The sequence below is a fragment of the Procambarus clarkii genome, chromosome 77, assembly GCF_040958095.1.
Source record: "Procambarus clarkii isolate CNS0578487 chromosome 77, FALCON_Pclarkii_2.0, whole genome shotgun sequence".
Taxonomy (NCBI): Eukaryota; Metazoa; Arthropoda; class Malacostraca; order Decapoda; family Cambaridae; genus Procambarus; species Procambarus clarkii.
Genome location: NC_091226.1, coordinates 18,482,877 through 18,495,570, shown reverse-complemented (window position 1 = coordinate 18,495,570; position 12,694 = coordinate 18,482,877). Strand labels below are relative to the sequence as shown.

Here is a 12,694-nt window from a genome sequence, read left to right as displayed (position 1 = left end):
TTTCCAGTTTGTTGATGTGCTTCTTAAGATATGGGCACCATACAACCGCTGCATATTCCAGCTTTGGTCTATTAAAAGTCGTGAACAGTTTCTTTAGTATTTCTCCATCCATGTATTTAAAAGCAATTCTAAGGTTAGAAAGTGTAGCATAGGCTCCTCGCACAATGTTCTTTATGTGGTCCTCAGGTGATAGTTTTCTATCTAGAACCACCCCTAGATCTCTTTCTTTATCAGAATTCTTTAAAGATTTCTCACATAATATATAGGTTGTGTGGGGTCTATGTTCTCCTATTCCAAATTCCATAACATAACATTTATTAACATTAAATTCCATTTGCCAAGTGGTGCTCCATGTACTTATTTTGTCCAGGTCTTCTTGAAGGGCATGACAATCATTTAAATTTCTTATCCTTCCTATTATCTTAGCATCATCAGCAAACATGTTCATATAATTCTGTATACCAACTGGTAGATCATTTATGTACACAATAAACATCACTGGTGCAAGAACTGAACCCTGTGGTACTCCACTTGTGACATTTCTCCATTCCGATATATTGCCTCTGATTACTGCCCTCATTTTTCTATCAGTCAGAAAATTTTTCATCCATGATAGAAGCTTACCTGTCACCCCTCCAATATTTTCCAGTTTCCAGAACAAACTCTTATGTGGAACTCTGTCGAAAGCCTTTTTTAGGTCCAGATAGATGCAGTCAACCCAACCATCTCTTTCCTGTACAGTATCCACTCAATTTAATGGCCTCTTTTATACCGATCTGCTGGTAATGACGACCGGTTTGGGAGATCGGTATCTGGACCCTCATATACCAGTCTGGCGGTCGATATTACCGAAGGTCGGTATTGAGTTTGTTTTGGCATCGGCGGCCCCTCACGTGGCAACAAGCCACCGACCTCCAAGGCCTTGCGGTAGGGATGGAAGGCAGTGATTGATGGAGGGAGGCATTGAGGGGGAGAGGCAGGGAGAGTGTTGGGGGTGGTGGTGAGGATGGTAGTGACGGAGGGAGGCAGGGAGAGGGGTGGTGTTGAGGGAGGCAGGGAGAGGGGTGGTGGTGTGTTGAGGGAGGCAGGGAGAGGGGTGGTGGTGTGTTGAGGGAGGCAGGGAGAGGGGTGGTGGTGTGTTGAGGGAGGCAGGGAGAGGGGTGGTGGTGTGTTGAGGGAGGCAGGGAGAGGGGTGGTGGTGTGTTGAGGGAGGCAGGGAGAGGGGTGGTGTTGAGGGAGGTAGGGAGAGGGGTGGTGTTGAGGGAGGTAGGGAGAGGGGTGGTGTTGAGGGAGGCAGGGTGAGGGGGTGGTGTTGAGGGAGGCAGGGTGAGGGGGTGGTGTTGAGGGAGGCAGGGTGAGGGGGTGGTGTTGAGGGAGGCAGGGAGAGGGGGTGGTGTTGAGGGAGGCAGGGAGAGGGGTGGTGGTAAGGAAGGCGGAGGGCAGAATTGCTGACCAAGGCGATGGTGCCAAACCTCTCACCCCATACTGTATTAAATTTTGTAATCTTAGTTGTAAAATATTTATGCCAAAATGTTAATTTTCGTATACAACTAAACATTATTAATCAATAACATGTTTTATAGTTTCCTACTTGTTCATTAAACAAATATAGTTTTATTTATGAATTATGCACAGCTGGCATCTGCGAACAGGAGCTAACAGATGTCCGGGTAGCCAGGCCTCGACTCCGTTATAGTAGCTCCCTCGACCCCGTTAGTAGCTCCTTCCTCCATCGCCTGCTGTTCTCATGTTATGAGGAACGCAGTGAGGGAGGGGATGGAAGATAATGAGGGAGGGGATGGAAGATAACGAGGGAGGGGATGGAAGATAACGAGGGAGGGGATGGAAGATAACGAGGGAGGGGATGGAAGATAACGAGGGAGGGGATGGAAGATACTGAGGGAGGGGAGGGAAGATAATGAGGGAGGGGAGGGAAGATAATGAGGGAGGGTAGGGAAGATAATGAGGGAGGGTAGGGAAGATAATGAGGGAGGGGAGGGGAGGGAAAGAGGTGTTTGGTTTATATAGTTCACTTGTTGTGTGGTCCACTTGTTATACAGTATAAAGTACAGGCATACCTCAGAATACGAGTTTAATCCGTTCCTGGAGACGCCTCGCCTTCCGAAAACTCGCATTCCGAAGTTAATTTCCCCATAAGAAATAAAGGGAAATGAATTAATCCGTTCCTGACTACCCCAAAAACCCCACATCAAACTAAATTTTTATACCTAATTTACCTAATTCATCTAAATAAACCTACAAAACTGTGTTCCAGTTATTACTTACCTTGCTGTCGAGTGCTGTAGGCGTATGGAAGATGGTGAGGAGGGGGGAGGAGGAGAGGAGTTACTGTTTGGAAGGGGAGTCCCCTTCCATAATCACATCACATAACCCCATGCCTTGTAACACTATGGATACCACTTCTCTTTCTAAATTTTTCAAACTAGCCCCTGCTTGCCTTAAACTCTTTCTTATCTGCATCACTCGATGCAGGGGTATTCTTTAGAAGGTCTTCGTGCAACACCCTGGCTTTCTCACAAATAATGGCCTCCGAAACACTATCACCCCTCAACTCCTTGTCGTGTATCCAAATTAATAACAACTTTTCCACTTCTTCAAGTATTTGTGGTCTTTGTGCCATTAATGTTCTTACTCCTTTTGCCACTTTAGCACCCATAATCTTATTTTTCTTCTTAAGTATAGTGCATATTGTTGATGTGGCTTTGTTGTACTGCCTACAAAGTTCAACAACACGTGTACCGTTCTCATGCTTCCGAATGATCTCTTGTTTCTCCTCTATTGTCATCCTCACATGAGCTTTCTGGCCTTTATCCTTACCACTGGCTTTCTTGGGACCCATGGTGAGATATATAATAACAAATTGTATAGACAAATCACCAAAAATCCAACAAAACACTGAAAATCCGCGAGAAGAATTGATGTGGAGGTAGTCACTGAGCGCGAGACAATGGTAAACTGTGGGGCGGCGGGGCGGAGGGGCGACGATCGCCGAACCACCACGCGCTAGGTCGGCCTGTACGCGTATCAACAAACTCGCGTCCCGAAGTAACCCTCGCCTTCTGAGACAAATTTTTGGAGTAAATACTGCTCGCCTTCCGAAAACCTCGCATACAGGGACAATCGCATTCCGAGGTACCACTGTATATCCTACCTGAATGTTACTTGAAAAATTACCGACATCTTAACTTCGGAAATACCGGAGCTCCGGAAATAACGACCAGGGTACAGCCCCATATAGGTCGTTAAATTGAGTGGATACTGTAATATCTCTGTGGCTCGATCATAGAAACTGAGTAAATTCGATACACAGGATCTTCCAGATCGAAAACCATACTGTCTGTCTGATATTATATCATTTCTCTCTAGGTGTTCTACCCATTTAGTTTTGATTAGTTTTTCCAATACTTTCACTATTACACTTGTCAATGATACAGGTCTATAATTGAGGGGGTCTTCCCTGCTGCCACTTTTGTAGATTGGAACTATGTTAGCCTGTTTCCACACATCTGCTACGATTCCTGTACACAGGGATGACTGAAAGATCAGGTGAAGTGGAATGCTGAGCTCAGATGCACATTCTCTCAGAACCCATGGTGAAATGCCATCTGGGCCAGCTGCTTTGTTCTTACCGAGCCTCTTGAGCATTTTTTCCATTTCGTCGCTAGACACCTCTATGTGCTTTATGTTGTTCTCTGGAATTCTTATTGTATCTGGTTCCCTAAAGATTTCATTTTGTACAAACACACTTTGGAACTTTTCGTTTAGTGTTTCACACATTTCCTTTTCATCTTCCGTGAATCTATTTCCCATTTTCAACCTCTGAATATTATCCTTTACCTGCAATTTGTTGTTTATGAATTTATAGAATAGACCTGGTTCTGTTTTACATTTGTCTGCAATCCCTTTTTCAAAATTTCTTTCTGCCTCTCTCCTCACTGCCGTGTAGTTGTTTCTCGCATCTTTGTATCGGTGGTATGTTTGGGGGTTCGGCCTCTTCCTGTATTGATTCCATTTTTGTGTCTTTTGGTCTCTAGCCCTCTCGCAATTTCTATTGAACCAATCCTGTTTCCTAGTTCTGCATCTCTGTTTTGGTATAAATTTTTTTGTGCCTTTATCATATATTTCACAAAACTTGACATACATCTCATTCACTTCCTTGCCTAGCATCAAGTCTGTCCAATTATACTCACTAAAAAAATTTCTAAGGTCACCATAATGTCCTCTCCTGAAGTCTGGTTTTTCAACTGCTTCAACCTCCTTATTTTCTTCCAGCTTATAACGCATTGCATACTTTATTCCCAAAAAGATATGGTCACTTTTACCCAAGGGAGGAAGGTACTGAATGTCAAATATCTCTTCCTCCTTCCTGGTAAATATCAAATCTAGCATGGAGGGAACGTCCCCTTCCCTCATCCTCGTAGCTTGTTTAACATGTTGATACACGATTGTTTCCAGGATGAGGTCTACAAAATTACAGGTCCAAAAAACTTCTGTTTTAGCTTCATATGCTTCCCAGTCTATGGATTTCAAGTTAGTCACCGACTATCAACAGTCGTGATCTATCGTTATCCGCTCTCGCTATAATCTCTCATTATTGTTATTAGACCTTCACGTTTATTATCTAGCTCCTCCTTTGACCATGTGCTGCTTAGCGGTGGACTATATGCATTTATTATCATTAGTTTATCATCCTCATGGCAGATCTTTAGTGCTATTATGTCAACTTCTTGTGGATTGGCAGTCATTATTTCGTTCACCTTTAGGTGTTCTTTAACCAGCACAGCAACGCCACCGCCTTTCCTAATTTTTCTGTCCCGTCTCCAAATTGAGTAGCCCCTTGGGAATATGACCTCATTTAAAATTACATCTTCAAGTTTTGTCTCCGTGAGTGCAACAATGTCTGGTGTCTGCCGCTGTATTACATCACTTAACTCCAGTATCTTCGATCTCACTCCATCTATGTTGGTGTATGCAATCTTCAGGAACTTGTTCCCCCTCTCCTTATTCTTCACTCCCCCTCTCTCTATTGATTTTGTTGGTTTGCCTTTATGTACCACTTTACTGGTTTGCCTACCCCTATCACTTTGTAGAAAAATTTTTTATTTCTTCTTCATTCCTGCTCTCATTTAAATGTTTTGCCTCGGCGAGGTTCAGTTTCAGCTTCTCTCTATCTTCTTTTGAAAGATCTCGTCTTAACGACCACCCTTTCCCATCCTCATCACTTTGCAATTTTCTAGCATTCCTTAGTACTTCTTCCATCTGTTTGGCACTGTTTAGGGTGATCCTCAAAGGTCGATCTTTCCCTTTTACGTACCTGCCTATTCTCCTGTAGTCGCACACATTCTCTATGGTTGTAAGACCTTCCACGAGGCCAACAATTTTATCTACTACTTTAGCTTCTTCTACAGCTCTTTCTGACCTAGATGTTATCGCCTTTTCTTTGCAGCCAAAAATGATCAGGGACTTGCTTCGATCAACTGTGTTTTGCACCAACTTCGGGTTAGATGCCAATTCTTTTCTCACTTCCAGCCTAATGTTTGTTTTATCTTGGTTGCTGCAGTGTTTGACTTCCTTTACTGCTTCTTCTATTTTTTCCTTCTCCTTGGCCACTTGTGCATAAGTGAGTTGCATATCTTTCTTGCACTGTTCTATTCCCTGTGTAACTTCCTCCATCTGTGCTGACAAAAGCTGTTTCTCCTGTTGAATTTCCTTGCCTAACCTATTGTAGTCATTTATGTTTAAATTTACTTTAACTTCTTCCAAAGCTATTTTTAAGAGTTTATTTTCTTCTTCCATGGCTTTGCAATTTGTTTCCAATTGATTCTTATCCTTGCACAAGTCTTTCACTAAACCCTCAAGACATAAAACTTTGCTATTCAAATGGTCATTACTTTCTTTCAATTTACTAATTATTTATACATGAGAGTTCACTATAGTATCTAAATTTACCAACTTGTTATGTAGACTGCTAATATCAATGCTTTCTTCATTGAATCCCTCAAAATCAAGCTCTGTTTTGTTTTTCCCCTTGCCAGTGGCCATCTTGAATGTTCTTCTCTGCACTGTAAACACTAGGGCAACTTTTTCTCATCCTATTTTTCACTTCCCTTAGCACTTTCCTGTTATCTCGCCTATTTTTCAAGAGCACTATACCTTTATGTTCTCTGGGACACCACTCACTACCATCAACCTGTTCTACAATACTTAGGATTGTTGAAATATGCTGGAGCTCCTCTGCTGCAAGTGTTGACCCTAGGGGTGTCACCTTTTCACTTCAAAGTAATAGTGGTCCAGCAACTGTGATAGGCAAGAGCGCCCTGTTCTGAAACCATGTTGTCCGGGGTTATGGAGATGCTGTGATTCCATTGATTTTGTGATTTACTTCTTAGCACTCTCAAAGATTTTTATGATGTACGATGTTAGTGCTATCGGTCTGTAATTTTTTTGCCTCTGCCTTATTGCCTCCTTTATGGAGCGGTGCTATCTCTGTTGTTTTTAATATGTCGGGGATAATGCCAGTATCTAGGCTTTGTCTCCAAAGAATGTGAAGGGCCTGTGATAGCATTTTTTAGTTCTTGATGAATATAGAGTTCCAAGAGTCAGGGCCTGGTGCAGAGTGTAGAGTATACTGTTTATGGCTTCTTCAATATCCAGTGGGGATATGGTGACATCTGATATATGATTTGATGTTGGTATCATATCCATGAAAAATTCATTTGGGTTATCAATCTTCAGTGTGTTCGGTGGCTCGCTGAAAACAGAGTCGTACTGATTCCTCAGTATTTCACTCATTTCTTTGTTGTCATCAGTGAAAGTTCCATCTCCCTTTCGCAGGGGCCCGATACTAGATGTGGATTTTGATCTTGATTTTGCATAGAAGAAATATTTTGTATTTCTCTCGATTTCACTTATGGCCTTTTGCTCTCTTTGCCTCTCCTGGGTTTTGTATGATTCTTGTAGCTTTAGTTCAATTATTTCTATTTCTCTACCTAACCTTCTTCACCGTTCTTGAGATAGGGTGCGACTCTCAAGTTGTTCCACGATTCGTTTTCTTCGCCTATAGAGGGAACGACATTCCCGTTCCAATCTGCATCTCTTCCTCTTTTTTTTTCTTAGGGGTATGTGGTTTGAACATATTTCTAGTGCTACTGAGCTTATTTTTTCCAGGCATTGGTTCAGGTTTGCATTTTCTAGCTGTTCTTCCCAGCTTATTTCTGTGAAGTCTTGGTTTATTTGCACCCAGTTTATCTGTTTATTATTGAAGTTGAATTTGCTGAAATCTCCTCCAGCAAGAATTGGGACTGGTTTTGAAGGTCTACTCCCCATGCTAGTACAGAACTTCAATAAAGTTGTGATCTGAGTAACAGGTATTTGTAATCATTATGTTCCGAATCAATTCATTATTATTGGTGAAAATGAGGTCCAGCGTGTTCTCCTTCCTAGTTGGTTCTACTATTTGCTGGTTTAGGGCAAACCTGTCGCACATCCGTAGCAGGTCATTTGCATGTGCCTGTTCATTTAGGCTACTTCCTGGAATTCTCTCCGATACAACCGTATCAGCTATGGTCTTCCATTTTAGGTGCCGTAAGTTGAAGTCCCCAAGCATGATGATGTTTGGGGCTGGATTTGTGAGGTTTTCCAAGCAGTGCTCTTTTTTCATTAGTTGGGGTTTAAACTGCTGATGATTTGCCTCCGGTGACTTATATACAAGGACAATAACTACATTTAACCCTTTAACTGCGCAACGCGCCTGCAGGCCCACGTTTTTGGGGTGCGCTACATGCCTCCAGGTACAGTGGTACCTCGTATAACAAATTTAATCCGTTCCAACGCCGCCGCCGTCATGTGAAACCGGCGTCATGCAAAACAATTTTCCCCACTCAAAACAATGTAAATACAAATAATCCGTTCCACCCCTTAAAACAACAATATGACATTATACACTGGTAATATTATACTGTACATGTTAAATAAATGTTTGTTTGACTGTTTCCATGTGTATATTTACTTTACCTTATGAAGAGTCGTTGCTGGCTTGAGGGAGCCAATCGGGAGGGAGGGAGGGAGGGAGGAGAGGGCTTATGGCGAGGAGGGAGATACCACCTCTGGGTCAGGCGGGCTTGCTCTCTTCGGGAATTTAACCCCACTGGGACCGGGTTGTGGTTCAATGTCACTACCACATCTCTTCCCACCCTGTCCACTGACCGTATCGCGTGTCATTTGCTGTTGTCTTCGTTTGAGGATGTCCCTAAATCGAGACAGCACATTGTCATTAAACAGGTTCACGCATCGTGTTGTCGCCGCCTTATCAGGGTGATGCTTTTCCGCGAATGCTGCCACCTTTTCGAACATGCCCAGCATGTCCCTGATCTCACTAGATGGGATATCATCCTCGCAGACCTTCTCCTCCCCCGATGAGAGCTCCTGTGCCTCCTGTTGCACCAGCTCTTTCTGCAGTTCCAGGAGTTCCTCGGTGGTCAGTTCATCACTGTGCTCCTCCACAAACTCCTGCACATCAGCGGCATCCACCTCCAGACCCAGTGTGTGTCCCAGAGTGACAATATCATCCACTAAAAGAGCCTCCGGGTCATCCACAGGTGCGGATACAGATGCAGGTGCAGGACCGAAACCTTCGAAGTCTCGCTCAGGGGCACCCTCAGGCCTTAGGTTTCGCCATGCAGAGTTTAGGGTTCTCTGTGACACCCCTTTACAGGCCTTATCTATCAAATGCAAGGCCCCCATGATATTGAACTGGTCCTTCCAAAATTGTCTGAGGGTCAGCTCTGTGGTGTCAATCTCATGAACACATCTCTCTAACAAGGCCTTCATGTAGAGCTTCTTAAAGTTAGCAATGACCTGCTGATCCATGGGTTGGAAGAGTGGTGTGGTGTTTGGAGGAAGAAACTTGCTGATGAACTGATTTTCAGGGAACAGATCATCTTGCAGTTGTCGAGGATGCGCAGGTGCATTATCGAGCACAAGCAAGGCCCTAAGTGGTAACTGCTTCTCGACGAGATAATTTCTCACTGTGGGGCCGAAAACATCATTTACCCACTCACTAAAGAAGATCTGCATGACCCAGGACTTCTTGTTCGACCTCTACATCACATTCAGCCTTGTCTTGTGCACCTTAAACGCCTTGAACACTCGTGGATTTTCAGAGTGGTAGATGAGCAGCGGCTTGACACACACAGAGATCACAATAACGTGATGTATCAATCAAATGAACAAATCCACAAGGGCCGTGACGAGGATTTGAACCTGCGTTCGGGAGCATCCCAGACACTGCCTTAACCCTCAAACCGCGCATATCATATATAAATGATATCGGTGACAAAACCGAAACCGCGCACATCATTTATATATGATTTCGTGTCTAGCGCTATAATTTAAACTCCCCGCCTGGGATAGGGGCAGCTATAGTACAGCCACGACCGATAGTTGCCAGATGCCACCTAGAAAAAAAATCCAGGCCAACATTCTTGGGTGTGAGAGCGTCAGTATTTAGCAAGCCACCAAGGCTGGCGCACGCAGCACGAGCTCACAGCACCGCTGTTCAGCTTGTGACCACAGCATCGCCTACAAATACCATAATATATATGATACTGCTATTATTTAGCAGTGAGAGTATTACTAAAGCCCCCTGACTGTGATAAAACTGACCAGGATTCTGATAATAGCAGGATTGTGCTGATATTTAGCGCTGTGCTCCATGGAGGGAGGCGTAAGGCTGTGCGAGGGAGGGTTGTGGCGTCGTCTTCTGACTGTGTGTGGCCACCATTTATTGACTGCACTCACCATACCAGCTTAGTGGTTCGATATGGTGAACACAAATGTAGATACTTATATATAATGTGTGTATATAGGGTATAAACAGCAAGAGGAGTAGGTTGGGAGCCGCCATTTTGGTGAGGGCGGTGGCGTCGTCTGCACGACTTATCATGTTGTTTACTGGTGACCACAATAGTCTTTGGGCACCATACCAGCTTATTTGTTCAGGTATGGTGAATAAAACAGGTAGATACTTATATATAATATGTGTATATAGCATAATAACACCACAAACAGTACTGTTGAAGGACAAATATTAGTGCGTCTGGCCTTGAGGGCAGCCGCCGATCAGCTGACTGTGTGAGTAGCTTCGTCTTTGTGGCCTTTACTCACCATACAAGCTTAGATGTACAGTTATGGTGAACGAAACATGTAAATACGTATATATAACGTCTGTGTATAGTGAATAAATACAGAAAGAGTATTGTAGGAGGTGAATGAGGGTGAGTGAGGTGGTGTTGAGGGAGTGAGTGGCTCGCTGGTGTTTGGCGGTCACTCCTCGTTGCTTTTTGACTCACAAGACCATCTTAGTAGTTCGTTATGGTGTACAAAACATGCAAATACTTATATATAACCTGTGTATATAGTGTAACAACAGCAAAACTATTTGTTTATTGTTTTATGAACATAATAATTGAATCACTAATATGCACACCATAATTTTGAGTACAGCAATGGTTCACACATTTTATTATATAAATATACCACAATTCACTGTATGGAATAATATTACTGCAAAAAAACTAAGAAAAAATCAGAGACATTGAAATAATTAGGTAATAATATATTTGTGGCAACTGCCGTCTGACAGCTCGGGCGGAGTAGACCTCATCTGGCGAAGGCTCTGCCAACGCCCCTTTTTTGCCACACTTTCCTACCCTATTGCGGCTAAAATATGCCACCTACGATTTTTTTGTTATTTTTTCCGTGATCAGGGAACAAAAATGAACACTTCTATAAGACGAAAGAATTTTTTGGAATTTTTTTTTTTGTTGCGCCTGTGGGTGTGAATTCCATTTGGGCCCCTAGCGGTTTGAGGGTTAATCGACTGAGCTACGATTTGTTCATTTGATGCACCACGTTATTGTGATCTCTGTGTGTGATGATGTAAGGGCGAAGAGGGAGAACGGCCTGTTGACATAGCTCAGGTGCAGGGGAGGGGGTTGTGTAAAAGCCTGGTTTGTGCCTCGGAGAGGCTACGGGATCCAGTAAGTTCAGTAAAACTTTGGTTTCAACCCTTTTAACCCTGTCGTAGCTCAGTCAATTAAGGCAGTGTCTGGGATGCTCCCGGATGCAGGTTCGAATCCTTGTCACGGCCCTTGTGGATTTGTTCAGCGGCTTGACCTTGCAATCGCCACTTGCATTGGCACTGAGCACGAGGGTAAGGTGATCCTTCATCGGTTTGTGGCCAGGCAGCGATTGTTCCTCTTATGTGATGTAGGTCCTCTTCGTCAGTTTTTTCCCAAAAAAGACTGGTCTCGTCACAATTGAAAACTTGTTGGGGCAGAAACTGCTCCTGATCAACAAATTTCTGGAACTCTGGCACAAAAGCCTCAGCAGCTGCTTTATCAGAGCTGGCAGCCTCCCCATGTCGCACAACATTGTTTATACCGCTCCTTTTCTTAAAGTTCTCGAACTAGCCACGGCTTGCCTTAACCCTTCAATTGCGCATCGCATCATATGATGCTTTGACTGACTTGCAGTAAATTGCGCATCGCATCATGTGATGCTTTGGAGTACTACTCAAGATTTAAACGGCCCGCGGATACACGGGGTACACCACACCTTCATCAGGGCTCTTGTAAACAGATGCCATTTAAAAAAAAAATCGTGGGTCAAACTCCCGGGTGTTAAAGGCCTCAGTATTGAGTGAGCTACCAAGCCTGATGCACGCAGCATGAGCTCACAGCACTGCTGTTCAGCTTGTGACCACAGCATCGCCTAAAAATGCCATAATATACTTGTTCATGCTATTATGTAGCGATGATGATATTACAGAAGACCCCTGACTGTGATAAAACTGACCAGGGTTCTGATAATAGCAGGATTGTGGTGATATTTAACGCTGTGCGCCATGGAGTGGTGGGTACTCCCTCCCACAGTAATGCTGTGGGAGGGAGGGTGGTGGCGATGTCTTCTGACTGTGTGCAGCCACCTTTTATTGACTGCACTCACCATACCAGCTTAGTGGTTTGCTATGGTGAACACAAATGTAGATACTTACATATAACGTGTGTATAGAGTGTATAAACAGCAAGAGGAGCCGCCATTTTGGTGAGGGCTGTGGCGTCGTCTGCACGATTTATCATGATGTTTACTGATTACCACGATGGTCTTTGGGCACCATACCAGTTTACTTGTACAAGTATGGTGAATAAAACGGGTAGATATTTATATATAATGTGTGTATATAGCGTAATAACACCACAAACTGTATTGTTGGAGGAGAAATATTAGTGCGTCTGGCCTTGAGGGCGGCAGCCATCAGCTGACTGTGTGAGGTCCTACGTCTTTGTGCCTTTACTCACCATACAAGCTTAGATGTACAGTTATGGTGAACAAAACATGTAAATACTTATATGTAATGTCTGTATATAAGCAAAAACAGTATGGTGGGTGGAGAATGGTGGCAAGTGAGGTGAGGTGAGGGAGGGAGTGGCAGCCAGTCACTGCCTGCCACTGCCACTCAGCATACCAACTTAGTGGTTCGTTATGGTGAACACGAATGTAGATACTTATATATAGCATCTGTATATAGTGAATAAAAGCAAAAACAGTATTGTGGGAGGAGAATGTGGGTGTCAGGTGACTTGAGGGAGGGCGTGAGTGGCTGGCTGGTACA

General features: G+C 43.7%; 1 protein-coding gene and 1 pseudogene across 1 annotated transcript; one reads left to right on the top strand and one right to left on the bottom strand.

Moving 5' to 3' along the window:
• The window catches only part of LOC123747185 (zinc finger protein 84-like), a 152,892-nt pseudogene that overhangs the window by 88,882 nt on the left and 51,316 nt on the right, over positions 1–12,694 (top strand).
• On the bottom strand, positions 8,101–9,096 carry LOC123747152 (tigger transposable element-derived protein 1-like). Its single transcript, XM_045729171.1, has one exon. It carries the CDS (start codon positions 9,094–9,096, stop codon positions 8,101–8,103), a length of 996 nt encoding a protein of 331 aa, XP_045585127.1.

Bases quoted from the DNA above. Each gene is read 5' to 3' on its own strand.
- LOC123747152 (XM_045729171.1), bottom strand. From the start codon at position 9,096: ATGCAGATCTTCTTTAGTGAGTGGGTAAATGATGTTTTCGGCCCCACA.